Raw genomic sequence first — 23,808 nt, 5'->3', positions numbered from 1 at the left:
CTCAAGTATTAGCATCCATTACACTGGCTCCCCATAAAATGAGGATAGATTTAAAAATTCTGCTCTATGTATATAAAGCTCTACCTGGTCTCACACCTCAATATCTCAGGGACCTTCCTAACCCTTATTCTCCTACTAGAGCACTTAGGTCAGCTGACCAACTTCTGCTGAAAGTTCCTCGTTGTCGCTACAAATTGAAGGGTGATCTTGCATTTGCTATTGTAGGCCCCAAACTCTGGAATAAGCTTCCGCTTCATATCAGGACAGCTCCGACTCTCTGCCTTTTTAAATCTGTTTAAAAAACAAATTTTTACTAATTTGCTTTTGAATCAATTTTAATTATGGATATAGTTCCCCTTCTTTCACTCACTCGACAATGTGTCGATTGTAGTGACACAAGGGATCTTCCTTTGGAGCCTTGCGTACCTCTGAACTTGAGAAAAGGCCAATATGAAATTAGCAGACAGAATTTGCATGTCCTGCCCCCGGACATACGGGTATAAAGGGAGCAGACAAACGTCTGTTTAGTCAGATTTTTTCTTCGGAGCCAAGCAGTTGTGTGATCAGCGAGCTGTGTTCACGACTGCTTCACCCACCTCTGCAAGAGAGCTTCTGTTGGATCTGACGGTGCATTCCAGCGGCTTTCTCCTCTCTGCATGCTGTGCAGCCTCTGCCCCTGGGCGCTTCGACAGCGCTTCTCTCATAAAAGAGAGTGATTCTTTTCTAAAAGCGTTTACTCTGGTAAAAGAGCAACATACACTAGCGAGTGTTGAACGTCCTTTTCAGGACGCATCTCAGCACCCAAGCCTCAGGACGCATTTTTGCCTCCCAACGCATTATTACCTGCTCCCCACCGCCGCTAAGCCCCAACCGGTACATTCAAAATGACCGTCCCATTAGTGCCCCTCGCACGGAGCTTAGACGCATGGCTTGCGCTACCCAGCCCGTCGCGTTGGCTGGCCAGGACCGTCCAAATCGGCTACGCGATTCAGTTCACCAGGCTCCCACCTCGTTTCAGCGTTATTCGCTCCACGTCAATGCATGGCGAAAATGCCAGCATCTTATGAGCAGAAATTTTGACTCTGCTACTGGACGCGGTAGAGCCTGTACCTCCAGCCGAGATGAAGAAGGGTTTCTACAGCCCTTACTTCATCATACGCAAAAAAGGCGGTGGGTTGCGGCCAATCTTGGACTTGCGAGTTCTCAAACGGACTTTACACAGACTCCCGTTCAAAATGCTCACGCAGAAGCAAATCTTAACCTGCGTTCGGCATCAAGATTGATTCACGGCGGTAGACCTGAAGGACCCACCCTTTCAGCGGTTCGCGTTCGACGGCCAGGCATATCAGTACAAGGTCCTCCCCTTCGGCCTGGGCGGTCCTCCCCTTCGGCCTGGGCGGGCTATCGCAGCCCACCACGACGCAGTGGATGGCAAGTCTCTTGTTAAGCACTACCTGATTATCAGGTTCCTTAGAGGTGCCCAGAGGTTGAACCCTTCCTTGCCAAGCCTGTTCCCCTACTGGGATCTCTCAGTGGTCCTCTCAAGCCTTCAGAGACCCCACTTCGAGCCGCTATGGTAACCTCCATTCCCTGATGGAGGGAACGAGACGTTGTGTCCCCCTTGCCATGACACTATTCTTACCACTGTAACACTGTACCTTATGCTCGGCTCCTCAGTGCAAAAACATGACTAAACAGACACATGTCCGCTCCCTTTATACCCGTATGTCCGAGGGCAAGACATGCAAATTCTGTCTGCCAATTTCACATTGGCCTATTCTAAAGTTCAGAGGTACGTGAGGCTCCCAAGGAAGACCCCTTGTGTCACTACAATCGACACAACGTTGCGTTCCCTCCATCAGGGAACGGAGATTACAACAGTAACCATGACAATTTTAGGCTTAGGTATTTATTAGTATTTATATAAGAGTATATTATGCATATTATGTTGTGACTGAAATGTGTATTGTAAAGCACTTTGGGTCAGCTCCTGTTGTTATAAATGTGCTCTACAAATAAAGATTGAGTTGAATACTTATGTCAATGTGATAACTGAGCTAAATTTCATTTTCTTTTTCTTTTTAATAAATTTTCAAGTTATCAAAAATCTATTTTTGGTTTTGTCATTATGGGTTATAGAGTCTAGAATGATGTGAAAAGAATAATAATTTAAAGCATTTAATGCTGCAACATAACAAACTGTGAAATAAAAAGTGGGGACTGAATACTTTCTTAATGCTCTTTAAAATAAATATGTTTTCTTAAAGTATTCTTGTATTCTGAATATGTTACTTTTTATGTGATGTATCGAACCACATTACTGAATACTTTTAAGATAGAGTATTTAGTATTCAGCCCAGATTCAATTCTGTATTTATTCTGCCCAACCCTGAATCTGACATTGGGGTGTGGTTTATGTGTGCTTATCTTGTAAATATAATTATCGCTGATTGTTGTTGGACACTAAAAATGACTCGTATTTCATATTTATCATATTAGATCAGTAATATTTTGATATAAGGGGCCATTTTGAATAGAATTTAGCTTCAGTTCTTGTTAAAATATGTTAAAAGGCCCGTTCTTTATGGTGCTCAATAAGTAAAGGATCAGTATGCATGATTATGTATAACTGTGGTTATGACCAATTATGTAGAGCTTGTAGACCTTTTGGCTTTGGACCATCACCTCAAGTTAAACACCGCCCTGGAGCCCTTAAAAAGCAGTTTACTTAAAGAGCAGTCATCTACATTTCTGCTGACAACTCCCTATACATACTTACCGTAGAGACCCCATGGAGCGTTATTGCATTCATCATTTCCTTATGCACAGTCAGGGACTTTGGTTTTATTAGCACCTCGCTTCAACGACTGTGGCCTGAATCCATAAAGTACCTTCAAGCTGAAGTACTGCATCTATATAAACCAATGAGCAATAAGAGGTCATGCGTTATAATGATTTTACAATGGGTAATGGGTGGTAAAATCACTGTATCGCACAGACTGGAGTGGATTACTGCATTTACAAAACAGCTAGTAAACGAGTAAATTGTAATTATCGGTAATTGTAATTGTAATCATATTGGTAATTATCAGAATAAACAATACTTCAGTGAAGTAACATAGATTATTATCCTAAATATAGGCTGTTTGTGGTTGCCAAGCAACAACTTGACACATTAATATAGAAAGTGTGGTCAAGGTTTGAGTTTGGAATGCATTTACATTAATTTTACAATGGCTTATAGATGTTTCATCCAATCAGAATTTAGAGTTAGAACTATTTGTTTTATAGTAATGGTTTGACAGTCTGACAAAATAATCCTAGATCAGGTTTATTAAGGTTTTAAATGTAATTTAGCACTTTTTATTTTCAATTTGTCCTTTGAATTTAGTTGAACTAGCATTATACTTCAGTCCATCGCTGGATTCCTGTCCACAAAGTTTTATGCAAATTTTTGCATTTCGCATAAGAAATGCTGGATGGAATGCCAAGATGTGTATATGCTTGTTTGAGGTGGATATTTGTTTATTTGATAAGAAGACATTTATAGAATAATTTCCTATAGAATCTAGTGTAATACATTTTTTTTTCCTAAACATGGGATTTACATGCTTCTTTATTTGTAAAAAATATTTTGCGATATTCCAAATTTGCACATAAACTAAATTCGGAACTTGAATGGAAAAATTACTGCCACCATTGCCAGTATTGCCATGGCAATACTAGTTTTATTTGAAGAATCTCTCTCTCTCTCTCTCTCATGCAGCGTTCTGCAGCTCATTGGATGCTTGTCGAGTTTAGTGTGAGCACAAAATGAGCAAAAGAAGTTGCACATTTGCTCAACTTAAAGATTACACCTTGTAAAGGGATCAATGGAAAGGAGGAGGCGAGAACCGGCTTTTCAATATAAATAAAAGTTTAATGATAAACTTAAAATACAACATAAACACACACATGACGGACATGTTCGTAAACGATCTCTCTCTCCCGCACAATCCCCTGCAGTCGACCTTTATCCCTCACTGAGGCTTAATTAGCCTAATACGGGACCGGGTGTGTAGGATCACGACCCGGCCCCGCCCTCCTCCCTGCCACATTCCTCCCTCGTTCTCTCAGGCTGGGGAGCCCCTTGCCTGACGTACACCCCCCCCCCCACATTCCCTGTGGGAGGGCGTGCTTTAAGTCTTGTCTACCGGCAGGTCATCCCCATCTACCTGGACGAGGGAGGGGACAAGGGCAGGGAAACAGAAATAATTAAAATGGGGGGGGGGTACTTCCTGTGACAGTGTAGTACCCCCCAAAAAACCACTGTAAAATTTTAAAGAGGGAAAGGCCAACGCAGAACGACAGAGAGAGAGAGGAAAAAAAAAAACTCTTACTCGCCAGTTCTCTGATACACCGCAGCTTGTTCCTCGGCCACTCCTCCACCCTCTATCGGACGACAGCCGCGCCTTTCCGGGTGGATCAGAGGCAGTCCTCCAGCCCCTGGCAGACGGAACGCCCCGCCGAGTTTTCGGGGAACAGAAGGGGTCTCTCCCTCCCTGGCAGCGGTTCTCCCACTCCAGGCGGTCGGCAGTGAGCCCCTCCCCGCTAGGCAGTCTTAAACCCTGCTGCATTTCAGCAGCCGGTAGGCGACTCCTGCGACCCTGGCAGCAGCCCTGACCGCTCCAGGCGGTCAGTTAGGAGCCCCTTCTCCTCTCGTGGTCGGCGGCCATCGTCCTCTTTCAGGCAGCTGGGCTCCTCGTCCCCCAGCAGATGGCCGTGGCTGTGCCATTGGGGTGGACGGTAGTGGTGAGAACTCTACTACGGCATATCCCTGCTCCTTCCCGGGTTTCCGGCACCAGTATAAAGTGATCAATGGAAAGGACGAGGCGAGAACCGGCTTTTCAATATAAATAATAGTTTAATGATAAACTTAAAAGACAACATAAACACACACATGACGGACATGTCCATAAACGATCTCTCTCTCCTGCACGATCCCCTGCAGTCAGCCTTTATCCCTCACTGTGGCTTAATTAGCCTAATACGGGACCGGGTGTGTAGGATCACGACCCGGCCCCACCCTCCTCCCTGCCACACACCTATATAAACCAGTTAATTCGCAGCGTGATAAAACAATCGGTCCTGTTTATACAGTGCAAGCGTGCGACATTGGAGTGATCTAGTTTTGTTTCTTCGCATTGTGGCGCCCCCTCATAAGCACCTTTAACAAGAAAGGAAGAAATAGTAAAAAGCATAATAGGTAAGCGTAATGCTACCAGAACTACTAAGAGTGAGGAGAAACGCTTAAAACAGAATTCATCACCCTGCTATACATCTGTTTCATATCCATCATCTGATGTAGGCTATGCAGGCTTTTTCTCTGCGTTGTGTTTAATAATATACTTAGGCCATATGTGCCCGTAGTAATATACATTATAACATAAATACTATGTCTGATAAATACTATATATAATTCTTGTTCTTAAACTTGTGAGCATTGACTGTTAAAGGAATAGTTCACCCAAATTGAAAATTCTGTCATTACTTCACATTTACACTTTTTTGCAAACTCACATTTTTTCTTCTGTGTAACTCAGTAGGAGATGTTTGTGGAATGTTAGTCTCCAGTATTCACATTCATTATATGAAAAAAAAAAAAATGCAGTGAAAGTGAATGGTGACATAGACTGACATTCTTTCTAACATCTTTTGAGATTTAGTTGAGACTGTTTCTCATGGAGTATAACTTTGAAAAAAAAACATGTAGCCCAGCCAATTATTTTAGAGTTAGACACCTTGCTGTGAAAATTTGTCAATACTGATTTGACACATGGCACCCCATTTATGGCTAGTTTCACTTTAGTTGTAGTTTTAGTATTTTAGGGCCGTCAAAGTTATGCATTAATTGATATGATTCAAATATGTTTAGCAGGATTACATTTCTCAGGTCTGTCTAGTGATATTTGTCTTTTCCTTGACATTTTCTTGTTTATTGAAGGCAACCTGTAAAGGTTTCAAATTGTATAATGTACTGAATCAAAAACTACAACTAAAAAATATTTCGTTTTGGATCCATGAAAATATGTTTTAGTTCAGTTAGTGTTTTTTCCATTTATGTTTGGTTCTACTTAAATATCCGTTTCATTTAGACCACATCCACTCTAAAATATTTTCATTTGAAACGCATTGATTTTGCTATGTTTAATCCTCTCACCCACACTGGAACAGCGTTCTCCTTCACTGAAGGGACAGCCTTTCAAAAACACTCCCTGTTGCTGCATAATTCGGAAAACAATGACGATGGATAAGATAAGTGTGGACGTGGCCTTAATTTTTTGTTTAGTTTCGGATCTGGATCAGATCTCTCATTAGGAAATGTGTAATTACAACACACCATGAGAACAAGACTACATGAGATCCCACCTAAAGACGCTCTTCGAAAATTAAACAGCTTAATTTACTACAGTTTCCTCGAAGCCCCTCAACGCGCTGTGACCTCAACATCAGAGAAGGGCCCGTCCACAGTCATCACAGGGAGTAGTCATCACCTGACCAAAATAAACCCAGCCTTGCAGATGTGCGAAAAGATGACTCTGCGCTCAGAATACATTAGCTCCTTATTTTTCCAAAAATCTCTTCACTTTTATTTCAATGAAAAAGTCCTGACACAACAATATGACTCTTTCAGAGAAGTCGTTTGAAGGTACTTTTGAGGTCATTCGTTTAACGGCTTTGACATTTCTCACTGTCCACTTTCGCCTCAGAGAAAATAGGTGATGAGACAATCACAATGGAGTTGAAAATTGACTACTGGTAGAAAACATGCTGCGTTCAAGTTCTTTTGGGAAGTTCCTACCAACAAGTTTTGGAAGTCACACCCTTTTTAAAATATACACTTTCCCTTATACATTCCTAACATTTTTTAACTAAAATCTAAAAATTAATTGACATGTCATGCATTAGCTACCCATGTGTTGTTAATCCAACTAATTGCAATAGTTAGTTGAGTGTTACAGCTTTATAATGAATGGTTCTTATCCCATCTTCAGGTTCAGACAGTATTGATGCTCCAGACTGACTTGTTCACATGTTGCATGCATTAAGGTGCAGGTGTGTTAATTAGCTCTGGTCACAGCATTATCAAGCTCCAAGTGAAATTCTATTAACATTCGATGACAGAGAGCTGTGACCAGAGCTGTGATTTTCTATATTCAACTTAGCATGAAATCACTCCCAGGCACTCAAGAGACAGCACGCTATAGCTTTACAAATGCATCATTTCTAATTGACAGAAAATATACAGATAGAAACAGTCTAAGCTCCTCTATTGATTCCTGGTTAAGCGACTATTTTGAAAACAAACAGCACATATAGATTTCTTCCAGGCTTCTGAAACAAATATTCTGAAATCATTTTGACTCGTCCAATGGTTTGTTAAAACAGTCATGAACGTGTAACCAAGACACTTATACATTAAGGGGCAAATTCATATTTACTTTTGCTCAAGGTAGCAGTAGTTCAACAAATGATGATCAAATGATGGACAAAATTGTAACCAGGTATCTATCCACTAATTGCACCATGCAAATGTGTGTGTTTGCGCCATTACCTTACCTCAACATAAGAGATGGGCCCTTCCACAGTCATCACAGGTAGTAGTCCTCACCTGATGAAAATAAACCCAGCCTTATATGTGATGTGTGAAGAGAAGACGCTGTGCTCAGAATACATTAGCTGCTCATTTTTAAGAACCTCTTCACTTTTATTTCACAGAAAAGGTCCTGACACAACAATACACATATTTATTACAATTAGGTGTTTATGTGCATTTACTAACATCATCTTTGTAAATTTGATCTAATCTTTCAACTCCTGTCATGGCCATGTGAAGCTGGTAAACCTTGCAACTTTCACAATTCACCCAAGATTACAAGAAAGGGTCTCACATTGGTGGTACATAACCAAAACATCATCCACAAAGAACAGTAGTCACACCTCTAAAAGGATGATTTAGAAAACTTTACATCCCAAATAACAGATACTTTTTTATGGGAGCATCAATATAAGAACTTTCATAAAAAAGCAAGCTGCACAATTCTGGTTTGTAACCAACATCATTTTTTGGCCCCATAGACTTCCATTATAAGTGCACATTTATTTTTGTATTTTTTACAAATTCAGGAACAAGTCGAAATCAACAGCATACTGTCCATATAGTTGAATTTTGACGGAGCTGGGTTTCAACCTGGAAAATTCCTTTTACTTCATATGAATTTGTCTCTGTGTTAGACTTTGAAGGTGTGCTAGTTTGTTCAAATGTTGAGTCTATAATATGGCTCTTGTTAAGGGTGTTATATCATGCTAATATGATATAACATATTTATAGGATTTTGGTCTTTGCTGAATAGATCTGATACATTGCTGCTGCTACAGATCAAGTATAGAGACTTGCTACTGCTACTGAACATGTACAGACATACTGAGTTAAGCATGTGGACCTGCTGCTATTGCACAATTAGAAAAACACTAGACATGCTGCATCAAGGATTTATTGCATGCTGCTATGCAATAAGATATAAATACAACCCCCCAGCAAAAAAGGAAAGCTGCAAAACACATAACACAAAACAAATCCCCCAAACAAGCAGATCTACCACCAGGACTTGTGTACTGATGCTGCCCTGAAGTGTCATGTGCACTCTTGTGTACTAGCTAGGTATGCCTGGGCCTTCTTTGCTGAAAGGCTTATTGAACAGATAATGGCCTGACTCGCATGCATCTGGACCTGGAAAGTCTAGAGCTTTTTTAACTAGTGACTTAGCCTAGCTATGTGTGGATTAATTTAAACTAATTACAAAGAAAGTAATGTGTGCCTGTTTTGGCTATGTCTTACCTTGATAAAGAGATGCTTCTGTGTTGTGGCCAAAAGCAGACCTTATCATGCAAGCTGATAGAAGGGAAAGTCTCAGCAAACACCTGAGCAAATTGCATTTTCACCGAAATGTCTCGCAGTCTGCTGCAGTGAAACCGGATTACTTGCAAACTGAGCAAAATTAAACATTAGACAGAGTACACAAGTTGATTGACTACCTGATTGTATGTCAAAGGACCTATCAGCTTACTCCATGTGAGCCGACTGGCTGGTTTAAAGAACCTTTCAGCTTGCGCAATTTAGAGTTACATGCATGAGGTGAGTCATTTAAGTTAGTAGCATGGCTACTTTAAGAGCTTGAAAAGCTTGTTTTCAGTTTCCGAACGAGATCATATTCCGAAGTATGCAGTTATAAAGAGCATTTTCAAAAATTCCCTTTTTCTGTGAAGGAAAATGCCAGAAGAGTAAACAGTTTGATTAATGGGTTTTCAAGACAAAGACATATTAGTGTGGATGTGGCCTAAGTTAGTTATAACACTGAGCAAATAGTATGTCCAGAATCTGATCAATGATATTAAAGACCTTTTAGTCCATATCTGTTAACTTTGAGGCCATCTGCCGTATATACTAATTTACTCTTAAATTAGTTTTTACAGATATATGCATTTAAAAGATGTTTTTCCTCTTTTGGTGTAACACAAACAGAAAGCTTTTTGTCCCAAAAATGAGAATGTCCATCCCCCAATATCACCTGCAACTGACTAGCAAGTCACAAATCATGGTTAAAGGCTGTGAAAAAACTACAGCATACTTTTGTTATCTTTAAAAATAAAAAAGCCCTCAAACTTCCTTTTGAAATAGGACATACTTCTTCATCATCATAGGATTGAAAACTGCACTCGTCAAGCGGGTCTTTGGTTTACAGTTTATATACAGCTAGCTTTTATTCAACAAGGCAAAGAGAGAGTGACAGAGCAAGAGGAATACGAAGAAATCTGAGACGAGAGGCAGGAGAGATAGAAGGGAGAGAGACAGAAAGATCTGATGCTGTTCTCTCCCAACTGCAGTCCCTCCATTTGGGGCCACTGGAGGTTTTCCATCTAGTTCCAGGCAAAAGATTTTATTTTAATTTGCTCCAAGTGTTCACTCAAGTATGAAGCTGTTTTCCGTAACTCTTTTCCCCCTCTTCTTCTACAAGAACAAGTGTGTTTCTTTGATTTATTTATCATGATGTTACTGCTGAGATGTCTTTATACTGGGGTGTTTTGAAGATACCTTGAAGTTCTTCAAGCTGATGTTTTTTGTTACTTCTCTGTCCCTGGACATTTAAGAAACCTGGAGGAAGGTGTTGTGCAAAATCAGAGAAGGAAAAGTTTGCAAAACAGAGGGAGAAAAGACACACACAACTCTTTTCAACTTTTAGAGAATAGAGCCTGCTTATTGAAGAGCCTTATAACCAAGAGTACAAAACAAAATTCTACTGTATTTGGTAAACAAATTTACTGTATAATTTGACCATTGATTTGTGGTACTTTTCACAAATAGGGTGTCAAATTTGACATATAATATTTCATGTGTCCAGTGTTGAATGCAATCTGGTTACAAAGTAATTAATTACTCCAATTTAATTACTTTTATATTTCTGTATTAAGATTACAGAAAATTACAGATTACACTACTGACTATCAATTAAGTGTATTACTTTTAACTACATTACTTGGGAACACATTTTTTTAAAATAATATTATTTATATAGTGTACAATTAAACTGTTAATCATATTACTATGTACATCTGTTTGCAATTCTGTCACAAAGGGCCCTATTTTAAGAGCTCAAGCATTAAGGTCATAAGCACAAAGTCGGTGGGCATTGAATGAAGATTTGGTATTTTCGTGCAAGCATGTGCTAAGTCTAGGCGCAAGTGGGTTTGGCAAAATCACCCGTGAAGTGCGCAAAAAGACTAGACCAAGTGCAATTGAATTCTGAGGTTCTTCTTCAGTTATTCTAGCATCTGCGTCCTATTATATAGTCCATTTTCATAATCACCAGCGATATAAACAAAGACAGTATATGATATGCTGCAATATGAATAAGTTGGTAGGGTTTAGATGGGTAAGGAGGAGGCGAGATCCGGCTTGGCAATATAAATAATAGTTTAACGATAAACTGAACCAAAAACACACAAACATAAACACACAGAGCAGCTGCCTGTAATTCTCTTTCTCTCTCGTGGCCCGTCACCGGCCACCTTTATCCCTCGCACGCCCCCATCAGGTCCCGCCCTCCTCCGCTCTACACTCCTCCCGGAGCCCCCAGCATGACGTACACTGCCTTCCTCGACCTGGGAGAAGACAGGAGGGTAAAAACAACAACAAAAACAAAATTAGCGAGGGAAAGGCCAACACAGAGCGACAGAGAGAGAGGAGCGAGAGAGAGAGAGAGAGAGAGAGAGAGAGAAAAACATTACTCACCGGTTCTCTAATGCACCGTTGCGTGGTCCCGATCACTCCTCCAACCTCTCAGACAGATGGCAGCCGCTCCTCCCGAGGCGGACCAGAGTCAGATCGACCCCCAGCAGACTGAACGCCCCTCCGCATTCTCGCCGACCCGTGGGGACACTCTTCCGCCCCTAGCAGTGTCCCTACCGCTCCAGGGGGTCGGGGAGTCGCTTCCCTCTTCCCCTCGCGGTCGGCGGTCTTCTCGATCCCTCCGCATTTCTGGGGGCAGCGGCACTCCCCTGGGTGGATGGCAATGTCGAGGGCTCTGCAATGGGCATCCCTCCTCCTTCCCGGGTTTCGGCACCAGTGTAATGTTTAGATGGGCAAGGAGGAGGCGAGAACCGGCTTGGCAATATAAATAATAGTTTAATGATAAACTGAACCAAAAATACATAAACATAAACACACAGAGCAGCTGCCTGTAATTCTCTGTCTCTATCGAACTGTCCTCACTGCTGACCAGGAGCATGCTGGAGATGCTCTGACCCAGTCCTCTGGCCATAACAATTCAGCCTTTGTCGAAGTTGCTTAGGTCTTTACTCCTGCCTATTTCACTTGCATTCTACACATTGACTGATGAAAACTGATAGGACTATTCATTATGAAATATAATATCGTCTAACGTTTTTTTTTTTCCAAAAAAATATTAATGTGGTGCATGAAATATTAAGATTCCAACTTTTACAGTCCTTTCCAGTGGATACATGAGAAATAACATGCATACACCAACAGGTTGCCATGGCATCTGAACACTATGAAGGCCTTTGTTCTTTCCAGTGCATCAGTGCAGTGCAGTCCAATGTCGTAGTCAAACATCACCTAAAAATCATGCAGCATTTTTAAACATAGTTCACCCAAAATGAAAATCCTGTCATCATTTACTTGCCTATCTCTTTAATACCTTAGTCAAGTCTCTATGCAGAAGATTTGAAATGCCCTAATTCTGATTCATTACTGAACCTTCTCCAGATGTCAGTTAGCGTTAAAGCTGTTATGAGTCATATCAGTAGATCTTAAGTGTGTCCTTCACCAATGCTGTTTGCCCAGCATAAAAAGTAATCAATGTCAATGTTGGTAAACATCCTAATCCATTTAATAATGTTTGCATTAACTTTATGTTCAGTAGAAAATGGCTTAAAATGAGTTGGCTGTCCTCAGTGTTATAATGCTGTCAAACCAGAACAAACACATACAGGCTTAATTCAGTTATAAGTTGATACTTAATTAGGGCTGATACGACATAATGCATGTTGTAAATTAAACCGTTTAATTTGTAATTTGTGTTATTAACCAAACTCTTAGAAACACTTAGTGTAGGGTAGTTTATCACAATGTATTTTCAGAACTACACCACTCCATATTGTCCGAAAAAATTAAACATGTGCTTTGAACCTGAAGGAAACCACTGCATCAGACACTCGTTTGCCATTGTGGATGTCATATTCTGTGAATGAAGACCTTTTTAACAATTATGAATAATTTCTATATATATATACATGCATGGTTAATCCATAAACAAGAAAAAAATTATTATATGTAAAAAGTACTTTTCTCAGATGTTTCCAAGTCTGGAAATTATTGTTAGTGATATGATGCATTAATACAGATGTGATGCTGCTGATTTTTGACCCTTAATTCATTTTAATTCAAATATTAGTTAACTGTTAATTAACCCAATGCTTGTTATGATTTTTGGCTTATTTTGAGCTTGTTTTTCCAGACCAGATTGTTTGCTTCTCTTCAATTGCAATGCTGCAATTGGTATTTCACCCACCTCTTAGAGCAGAGTCATTTTAAAAATAATGTTATTAACTGTTCTTTTATTTTGCTCTAACCGGTAACCATTTGGGAAGGAGGCTTCGGAACTTTTGAACCGGAACAAAAAATACAGTTTTTGCGCAGAATGAATAGAAATGAAAAACATTTCATTTTACATCAGTTCCCTGATTGTAATTTTTTTTTTTTGTGTGTGTGTGTGTGGTGAATTAAATATAGCATAAAAAAATAAGTACTTTCAATATTGATTAAGTTAGTTTAAGCATGGACTTGAAAATATTAAGTTAATTCTACATTTAAATGTAAAAAGTAATGCTCTAGTTTATAAGTAAATATTATTTACAGTATGATTGTTTTATTATTTTTGTTGTCATGTATTAATCCTAGAATTAAACCTTGTCATATTTATTTGCTAATTTCAGTAAATTTCACTGGTAAATAAAATAAGTACATTTTACTTGTTCCCATAATGCACTGGGTTGGAATAATTAATGAGCTTGCATGCTTGCATTTACAAGGTTACAAAGTTACATTTGATAACTTTTAACTCTTAAGTGAATTTTGTGCTCAAAATGACCCAGTCATGATTAAAATAATTATCTGTTTATTATTACCATCATGGTGTTTTGAGCACCAAGTGTTGAGGTCTACATGCACATTCTGCTCAACTCTGAATGTTGTCTCCTTCACCTGTAATGTGATGGTATCTTAGAGACTACATAGCAAGCATTACTGTAAGTTTCCCAGTAGAAGGCTTCCGTATATCATGTAGTGTATGATTAAACATGTTCGTAAGGCAAATTCAAAGTGTGACCTGTTCTAATAAAATTATTATTAAGTTTTACTACATTTATTTAAATGCCATGTATATCATATTTATAAAAAAACGTAACCGAATTAACTAAAATTTTGAAGTTCAATTTACACACTTTAATAAATATTATGTCAAAGTTATTTAGATTTTAATTAGTTTTATACCATTAACATTTACAAAGAAAAGAAAGTAAATCTTACTAGTCATTTTTTTCAGTGTACGTTTATGCAAAACTATTAGAATAAAAATGATATAATAACCAAAATGTTGGAAAAACAAAAGAAATCAAAATGACCTTTTACCTTCTTCCAAGTAGCCACTCTTTATCTCAGAGTTATGTATGAATAAAAGGTACGTTTTTTTTAGAACAAATAAAAAGTAGGGTCAATTAATATTTGTCTAATAATGGTAATTTAGCATTTTGGTGAAGGTCTTCAGATCAAATGGTTTTGAAGATCATAAGAAAGATAAATTCAATCAAGTGTGTCCAAACTTTTTACAGTTATTGTATGTATATGTAATGCTCGTTCTGATCTTAAATTATTATGTTTTACAGTGCAGAAGCCCATATACATTTTGAACACAGCAAATAAATTAATAAATAAATACATAAATGAATACAAAAAATTTTTGTATTGTTTTTCAAAGAAAATATGTCAACATACTTTACACAAGATTGGCTTCATAAACAAGCAAAATAACATACTATACATGTCTTGTTTTCAAATAAATGTAACCCAATTTGGTATGATTTATGCCTAAGACGAGAAAAATCATTATTTTGGCAATGGTGTAAGAAAAAGAAACTTGTTTTCCCTTGAATTTGACTTTCATTTTTCTTTCACCATTGGCAAATGGACCAAACATAACGAATAATGAACAAATAAATAAATCAAATGTATAATCTTTTTTATTTATTTTAAAATATGATGAATTCTAATATGATGATGCTTTAGTATACTGCATACTGGACTAACTGGTCTAATCGTTGTTTTTCAGGACTACACCATCACCATGTATTTCCAACAGAGCTGGAGGGATAAGCGCTTGGCCTATGCTGAAATGGCTTTGAATCTCACTCTGGACAACCGTGTGGCTGATCAGTTATGGCTGCCAGACACCTACTTCCTGAATGACAAGAAGTCCTTTCTGCATGGAGTGACGGTGAAGAACCGAATGATTCGGCTCCACCCAGATGGCACTGTTCTGTATGGATTGAGGTAAATGTCACTATTGTTACACTAGTGTTACCCATGTGTATTGTTCTTTTGATGACATTGCAAACCATGCTCTTAAGATCCTCGTAAATTAAAGACTATAGGACATTTTTAACAAATGTTTCTTGAACCAGCACATAAGCTAAAATGAAATACATTTGTTATTCAAGAATGAATAATTGCTTCAGCGGCAATTAACTTTTGCCAAAGCAAGTCATGTTACTAGGCGGCCATATTGGTAACACCATTTACGTCGGGTATATTGGTAAAGCGCTATTTCTTTAGCCATCCAAGTACAGCTCCTTTCTATTTTAATGGGGAAAGACCAAAATCTCTGTTGGTCAAGATTGTGTTAAAGTGGCATATTGCAAATCAGCAAACAAATCTGACAACAATAGTATCATAAATTCCAGGTTCTTTAGTTAAAACCTTAATAAAAATTATATTACAAGTGTTCTGAAGATATACAATAACGTTGACAGCTGTGAAGGCAAACACTGCTGGTTCCTATGTGTTATATGACCGATCATGACATGATGCATGTAAAAATGTATCGGCAAATATGACTTGCAAAAATATATATGCATATACAGTATTTCAGACTGGTCTTGCTAATGTGCATGTATGGGGCTGGTGCCCAACCTCGTAATTTTGTCCCGGGCCCCATGAAGTCTAGCGATGCCCTTGAATTCAGTGCATGTAAAAATAATTAACTCTTTTATTTTCTTTGTTATTGTGTAAAGGTTTATATATATATATATATATATATATACCTTATGTCACATGTAGCAATGCATAACGTAATAACTGCACATAATGTAATAAGTTAAATGTAATACAGTAAATTTTAAAGATTTTGTAATTTCCTCAAAATTAAAAAAAACTATTTTGAGTGCACAATGTAGACTTAATCTAGACTTAAACTATTTACAAAAAGTTAAAACTTTCATGTATTATTATTATTATTATTATTATTATTATACATAACGTTTGGTTACGTATGTAACCTCCGTTCCCCGAGGGAGGGAACGACACGTTGTGTCGGAGAAGCGACACTAGGGGTCTCTCTTGAGCGCCGATATTCACCTCTGATCTATGAAAAAAGGCCAATGAGAGTTGGCAGCCAGTATTTGCATGTCCCGCCCCCGGACATACGGGTATTTAAGTGGCGAAAATACGGGAGTTCATTCAGGATTTTTCTGAGGAGCCGGAAATGGTCCGGCCACAACAGTGGCTCGGTTCAGTGACATGGCGGAGGAAAGACACAACGTGTCGTTCCCTCCCTCGGGGAACGGAGGTTACATACATAACCAAACGTTCCCCTTCTGTCGCTCTCTCCACGTTGTGTCGGAGAAGCGACACTAGGGGACCCATTCCAATCTTGCCATGTGCTGAACCGTGTACGTGAACTGCCGATACAGAGGCGGGCAGGGATTCATCCAGTGCCACGCATCGTCTGTACCCGGCTGCACGTACCCTTCCCCAATGCCCCATACGAACATCGGGATCCTTCTAGTTACCCTGGGAGGGGAACAAGGCAATGTTTGCCAACATGGGAACGGGCCAGCCTGGCTGGGCCTCTTTTCTCTCTATGTTTCTCGCATAGAGCAATCACGGCTGGGGCCCTTACACGCATATAGGGAAGGGGGTCTTACCCAGACCCTGCGGAGACCACACCTGCCCTTTTTCTTGGGGAGGAAAAGTGGTAGACACGTCACACGGCCGTCTTAGGGCTCGTGTGGAAAGTATGGTGCGGTGGTAGATCCCAGCCTCGAAGGGGGGAGTTGCTACAGCATGGCGACCGGGGCAGCTGTAACTGCCTAAGGGAGACACGGGGGTCCGCTCGTAAGGGGACAGAACCGTGGAAATACACACAGGGGGCGTCCGCACAGGAGGCCTTCTACTTTACCTGTGGAGCACCTATACCAGTACAGGGTAGCCATCAGGGTACCCGCAGTGGCTTGGGTCGGCGAGTTCCTCCGCTGAACCGCGGACCCGGAGGGCTGGGGAGGAATCGACCAGTGGCCCGACTCGGAGTGGGGCGCCCTGGGAAGAAGGCGCACTACTTTACCTTGACGTCAGGAAAAGGGCGCTGGGCGCAAGCGATCCACCCGGCCGGTCGGTCTACATGTTACCGAGTTCTACGGGCTCGGACCTGAGAAAACACAAGACGCAACCGACTCAACGCGGAGGTTGTAAAACCTCGCGAAGGTGTTGGGTGTTGCCCAACCCGCGGCTCTACAGATGTCTGCTAGGGAGGTGCCCTTGGCCAGTGCCCACGAGGACGCAACACCCCTTGTTGAGTGAGCTCGGACCCGTACGGGTAGGGGCACGGCCTGGGTGTGATAAGCCAGTGTGATGGCATCGACAACCCAGTGGGCGAGCCTCTGTTTGAAGACGGTATTCCCTTTCTGCCATCCCCCAAAGCAGACAAAGAGCTGCTCAGAGCGTCTGGTGCTCTGTGTGCGGTCCAGGTAAATGCGCAGGGCGCGCACTGGACACAGCAACGAAAGGGCTGGGTCTGCCTCCTCCCGGGGCAGCGCTTGCAGGTTCACTACCTGATCTCAGAATGGTGTGGTAGGAACCTTGGGCACATAGCCCGGTCGCGGTCTTAGGTTCACAGACGTATCTGTCGGACCAAACTCCAGGCAAGTGTCGCTGACAGAGAACGCTTGCAGGTCCCCGACCCTCTTAATGGAGGCGAGCGCGATCAGCAGGGCTGTCTTAAGAGAGAGGGCCCTGAGTCCAACTGATTCGAGCGGCTCGAAGGGAGGTCTCTGGAGTCCTGCCAAGACTACCGAGAGATCCCAGGAGGGAACTAGGCCTGGCCGGGAGGGATTCAACCTCCGGGCGCCTCTCAGGAACCTGAGGATCAGGTCGTGCTTACCCAAAGACTTGCCGTCTACAGGATCGTGGTGGGCGGCGATAGCAGCAACATACACCTTGAGGGTGGACGGGGACAGGCGGCGGAGGCGTCGGTTGTGACCAGGATGCGTCGGGACACCTGCTGCAGGGGCACTCCTGCCCGTAAAAAGCAGAGGTCTGTCCAGGGTCGGAGTGTTTTGAGGCAGGCGGGGGTGATCCTTACCCGATGCGTGCCGCGGTGCCATGCGTGTCTCGGGACTCGAGTCTGGAGCCAGTGCTGGAGTGGTCTCATATGCATCAACCCCAACGGCGCGACCGCCGCGGAGGACGCCATATGCCCCAGGAGCCTCTGGAAAAGTTTTAGAGGGACCACTGTGCCTGGCTTGAAGGAAGCGAGGCAGTCCAGCACCGACTGAGCACGCTCGCTCGTGAGACGTGCTGTCATTGAGACTGAGTCTAACTCCAACCCGAGAAAAGAGATGCTCTGAACCGGAGTGAGCTTGCTGTTTTCCCAGTTGACCTGAAGCCCCAAGCGGCTGAGGTGCCGGAGCACCTGGTCTCTGTGTGTGCATAGTAACTCTCGAGAGTGTGCTAGGATGAGCCAGTCGTCGAGGTAGTTGAGAATGCGGATGCCGGCTACTCGTAGCGGGGCAAGGGCCGCCTCTGCGACTTTCGTGAAGACGCGAGGGGACAGAGACAGGCCGAAGGGGAGGACTTTGTACTGAAATGCCTGGCCGTCGAACGCGAACCGTAGGAAGGGTCGGTGTCGTGGCAGAATTGAGACGTGGAAGTACGCGTCCTTCAGGTCCACCGCTGCGAACCAATCTAGATGCTGAACGCCAGCCAGAATATTTCTCTGCGTAAGCATTTTGAACGGGAGTTTTAACAAGGCCCGATTGAAAACTCGCAAGTCCAGGATTGGTCGTAAGCCGCCGCCTTTCTTGGGTACAATGAAGTAAGGGCTGTAGAAACCCTTCCTCATTTCGGTTGGAGGGACGGGCTCTACCGCGCCCTTGGCTAAGAGGGTCGCGATTTCCGTGCGCAGGGAACTGGCGTGCTCGCCGTGTACTGCAGAAAAGCGGATGCCCCTGTAGGGGGGCTGGAGCCAGGCAAACTGAATTGCGTAACCGAGTCGAATGGTCCGGTCCAGCCAGCGTGATGCATTGGGAAGCGAAACCCATGCTTCCCAGCTCTGCGCTAGGGGCACCAAAGGGACGAGTATTTTGGACGTACCCGGCGGGGCCTCGCAGCGGGCGGAACAGGTAATGCAGCGTCGGGCGGCTTCGTTGCGGCCTGAGGCTGAGGTGCTGAGAATAGACTCAAAGCACTTACCTTGCTCCGCGCGCCCGGCAGGGGGCGGGTTCTTGACTGAGGAGGAGGTCTGATGTTGGCGTCCTCTGGACTCGTCTGAACCGGCCGGCCGGGGGACAGTCGTGGGCAGGTAGAAGGCGGGATCGCCGCGTCCGGTGTACCGGGACTGTTGTGATCTGAAAGCACATTGCCGTGAAAATGGCATTTGCGGGCCAGGTGACCCAGAGGCAAAGGAAATAGCTCTTTTATTGAGAATGTGGGTACCACAGCCCCCGTCAGGGGGTGTGGCAAATGAAAAAACAAAGGATTCTCCTCCCGGCCCTCCACCGGGGGACGGAGCGGTCTTACCACCTCCGGAGCTAACGTCTTCGGCTCTGGGTCGGCTGTCTCAGGAATGCTTGGGAGCCTTCCGGGTCCTGGAGGGGGTTCGTGAGACAGGGGCGTGCGCCGCCTGCAGAATGCTCGACGCTGGGGCTGAGAGCTGGGCCCGGGTTGAGGCGGAGCAGGAGCTGGTTTCCTCGCAGGGGGACACCCTCGGCGGGCAGACGGGGCAGGGCCCGTAGCGGCAAGTCTGCGGCGGGGCATGATGTGCGAAATGGCCTCCGTCTGCTTCTTCACCGCGGAGAACTGTTGGGCGAAGTCCTCGACGGTGTCACCGAAAAGGCCAATCTGGGAGACAGGTGCGTCCAGGAAGCGGTTTTTGTCAGCCTCACGCATCTCGACCAGGTTGAGCCAAAGTTGGCGTTCCTGGACCACTAGGGTGGCCATCGTCTGTCCGAGTGCCTGCGCTGTGGCCTTCGTCGCTCTCAGGGCGAGGTCGGTCGCTGAGCGCAGTTCCTGCAGCACATCAGGATCAGGTCCACCCCCGTGCATGTTTCTGAGAGCTTTGGCCTGGTGGACTTGCAGGAGGGCCATCGCATGCAGGGCGGAGGCAGCGCGTCCAGCCGTAGTGTAGGCCTTCGCGTTAGCGAGGATGTTGTCCTACAGGGCTTGGACGGGAGTACGGGGCGACCCCGCCAGGAGGTAGGGCTACCGGGGCATAGATGGTGCGCAACTGCCCTATCAACCTGGGGAATCGCGTCGTACCCGTGGCGCTCTCCGCCGTCGAGGGTGGAGAGAGTGGAGCGGGTGGCACCTAGATGAGCGGAGAGCGGGGCTCTCCATGTAGACGTCAGCTCATCATGCACCTCCGGGAAGAATGGGACCGGGGGGATGCGAGGCCGCGAACGGCGCGCTGCCCCCAGGAACCAATCATCCAACCGAGAAGGCTGTGGGGAGGATGGAGGGTTCCAGTCCAACCCCACGCTCAAGGCGGCCCGGGCAAGCATGTCGGACATCTGAGCGTCGGCCTCAGCCAGGCGGCAGTCCAGGGGAGTCCTCGGCATCAGACACCGCACTCTCCGATGCAGCGGCGAGCTCATCTGCTTCGGACTCGGGAGGATAGACAGCCGGGCCGTGAGGCGAGCCGCTATCGCCGCGAGCGTGGACGGAGACCAGCGAGCGCGTCGGGGAACGGGAGGTTCGCGGGGGCTACCCGGCGAAACTGCACCCGCTGCCGCCCCAAATCGCCCCCAGCGCCAACCGCACCGTCCTTAATCCCGTGGGAAGAAGGAGCAATGCGGGGTGCAGCTGGGGTGGCTTGCTTTCTGTTGAAAGCGAGCCACGACCGCAACGTGGTCATGGTCATGTTCTCGCAGTGAGAACATGAACCATCCACAAACGCCGCCTCGGTGTGATCGCGGCCCAAACACACGAGACAGCGCCTGTGGCCGTCTGAAGCAGAGAGCACTCTACCGCATCCAGGAACGACACAGGGGCGGAAAGGCATCTTGAAAAAGACGCGTCCTTAAAAGGACGTTCAACGCCGCTGTGTTTGCTCTTTTAGAGAAAATTACTCTTTTAGTAAAAACTCTTTTAATACACAGTGTGTGTGTGTACGTGTCTGCGCTGTCGAAGCGCTCAGGGGCAACAATGCACGCCGTGCACTGAGAAGGAGAAAGCCGCTGTTGTGCGCCGTCAAGATCCAACAGCATGCAGATCGTCAGAGGAAAACAGGAACGTTTAAGTGGCGTGTAACTCGCAGCAAACTGCAGACAGACCATCGGCTCCGAAGAAATTTTCTGAATGAACTCCCGTATTTGCGCCGCTTAAATACCCGTATGTCCGGGGGCGGGACATGCAAATACTGGCTGCCAACTCTCATTGGCCTTTTTTCATAGATCAGAGGTGAATATCGGCGCTCAAGAGAGACCCCTAGTGTCGCTTCTCCGACACAACGTGGAGAGAGCGACAGAAGGGGAACTACTAATATACATATAAGCATATATTACTAATTATTATAATATTAATGTTATATATTTATTTTTGCATTTATAAATGAGCCAAAGAAAAGAAGAATAAATGTTTTTAATATGATAACCAAATGTACTGTATACCTACTGATAACGGACAAAACAATTATGTAAAAACACTGTGAACAAGGAGTAGCTTACATTGTTAAAAAAAATTATAAAAATAAATAGCGTATACAGTTCTGTATGCCTAAATGCAATGATCAGATAGCGTGTTAATGATCAGACACTTTGTTAACCCTTATGTTCTGTTTGGGGTCTATATGACCCCTGACCCTCTTCAAATAGTAAAAAAACATCTGCATTGTTATTTTTTTTATCCTGATATTTCATGAATTTTCCTAATAACATAAGATGTCTGCTATGACATGACTACACACATGTGATGTTTGGGGTCATATTGACCCCAGTAATAAATGTTATTGAGAGCAAAGGATTTTCACATGCTTTGAATCTGTTTGGTACCTAACGTGCAACTTTTCAATACAAAACACCAGACATGGTGTTAGATTGCAATAACACAAAAGGAGGGGTAGACAATCTGGACAAAGTGGTTGCCACATACAGCTGTCAACAAAAGACCACTTGTTGGCCCCAGGTAACATTCTTCAACATCCTGGATATCAGTGCATACAATGCGTTTGTGATATGGTGTGCCATCAACAATGAGTGGTGTGGTGGCAAAATAAACCGAAGGAGAATATCCTTGGAGCAGCTAGGATATGCGTTGGTGAACTTTGACAGGAGAGAGAGCACCTTCCTAGGTCACTTTGTGCTGCATCCACTGTGAGGGAGATTCAAAGTCAGCCTGAAGCAATCACTTCTCCAGCAGATGCTGGAAAACGTGGATGATGCCAGGTCTGCTCCAGAAAAAAATTATATTTAAAGACTGACAAAAGATGTCTGATAATGTCACAAGTATTAGTGTACAGCACACTCACAAATAATCTGTTCCTCTTGCATCTGAAGTTGGTCTTTGTTGGATTTTATTATTAGCATAATACAGTATCAGGAATTTTGTGGTGTGACAGGGTTTTAGGAGAAAAGTGTTTGGCCATACTTTTTGTGTAGTATATGTTATATATGTATATAGAGGGAATAAAAGAAAAACAGTTTGAATATCAGCAGTTCTAGACATATTGGTATGGGCAAAATCTACTACAGAGAGCACATCAGTTATCTAGCTTTGGAAATGTTCTGTTAGAAAAAAGTTCTGTGTAAAAGTAATATGTGCCTGTTATCTTTTCACTAGCACTAGGGAACAGAGGCTGCATCTGGCTGCCCTGTTGCCTGGAGGATACTGTAAGTTTGCACATAGTTAGTCTGCCTAGTTGGTGAGTGTGTGGAAGAAAGCACTTTCATTTAGATTTTTTTGTCATATATATCTTTCTATATACCATTTGTTTATTATTATTAGTATTTTGTGTAATCAAAAATTCTATAGTTATTTTTAGAATTCATTTTATTTTCTGAAACGCCCTTGAAATGTGCATGAAATGTTCTTTCTTTTCTGAAATGCACATTCCTACTTCGGTAAATGTAATAGTTAATGATACACTTATATCTATTCATTTATCAGTTCAATAAGCTCAGGATAAATGGAAATTAAGATTTATTTCATAATCATAGTAATAATTTTCACACTTAATCATTGGGGTAACAGGGGTCCCCAAACAATGAGGAAGTGAATCAAATCTCAGCAGAACATAAGGGTTAAACCAGTAACTTAAAAAATAAAAACAGTGAAACAGTTCAACATCTTAAATGATGTATAATTCTGTTGTTGTTACAACACATCAGCGAGGACAGAACAACAACATTAAAGCTGAAGTCTGTACATTTTGCGGTGTTAAAATGTGTTCTCCTGTACCAGTATAATATGTAGACCCAACTAAAAGTAAGCCATTCTTAGGTTTATTTTATCGAAAACTGTGGGCTCTATTTCAACGATAATAATCAAAAATAATCATGTGTGCAAAGTCAGTGGGCAAGGCCATGAAGTTTTGGAATTGTCTAGCCACAAGTGTGTTGGCAAAAGTAATTCGGCATTCCCTATCTGTCACTCACTAGACGTTGTGTCGATGTAGTGAAACTAGGGGTCGCACTTGGGAGCACCAA

The 23,808-nt window shown here is 43.0% G+C and overlaps 1 protein-coding gene across 2 annotated transcripts in view; it reads left to right on the top strand.

Annotated features, from left to right (window-relative positions):
• LOC127627768 (gamma-aminobutyric acid receptor subunit beta-4) overlaps positions 1-23,808 on the top strand; it is a 108,508-nt gene that overhangs the window by 42,732 nt on the left and 41,968 nt on the right. For both annotated transcript variants that reach the window (XM_052104306.1, XM_052104307.1), the window contains one exon: positions 14,946-15,166. In XM_052104306.1, coding sequence (XP_051960266.1) covers positions 14,946-15,166 — 221 coding nt within the window. The remainder of the gene's footprint in view (positions 1-14,945; positions 15,167-23,808) is intronic.

Source organism: Xyrauchen texanus, chromosome 34 (assembly GCF_025860055.1).
Source record: "Xyrauchen texanus isolate HMW12.3.18 chromosome 34, RBS_HiC_50CHRs, whole genome shotgun sequence".
Taxonomy (NCBI): Eukaryota; Metazoa; Chordata; class Actinopteri; order Cypriniformes; family Catostomidae; genus Xyrauchen; species Xyrauchen texanus.
Note: the sequence above shows the minus strand (reverse complement) of the source record. Positions and strands in the feature narration are given on the sequence as shown.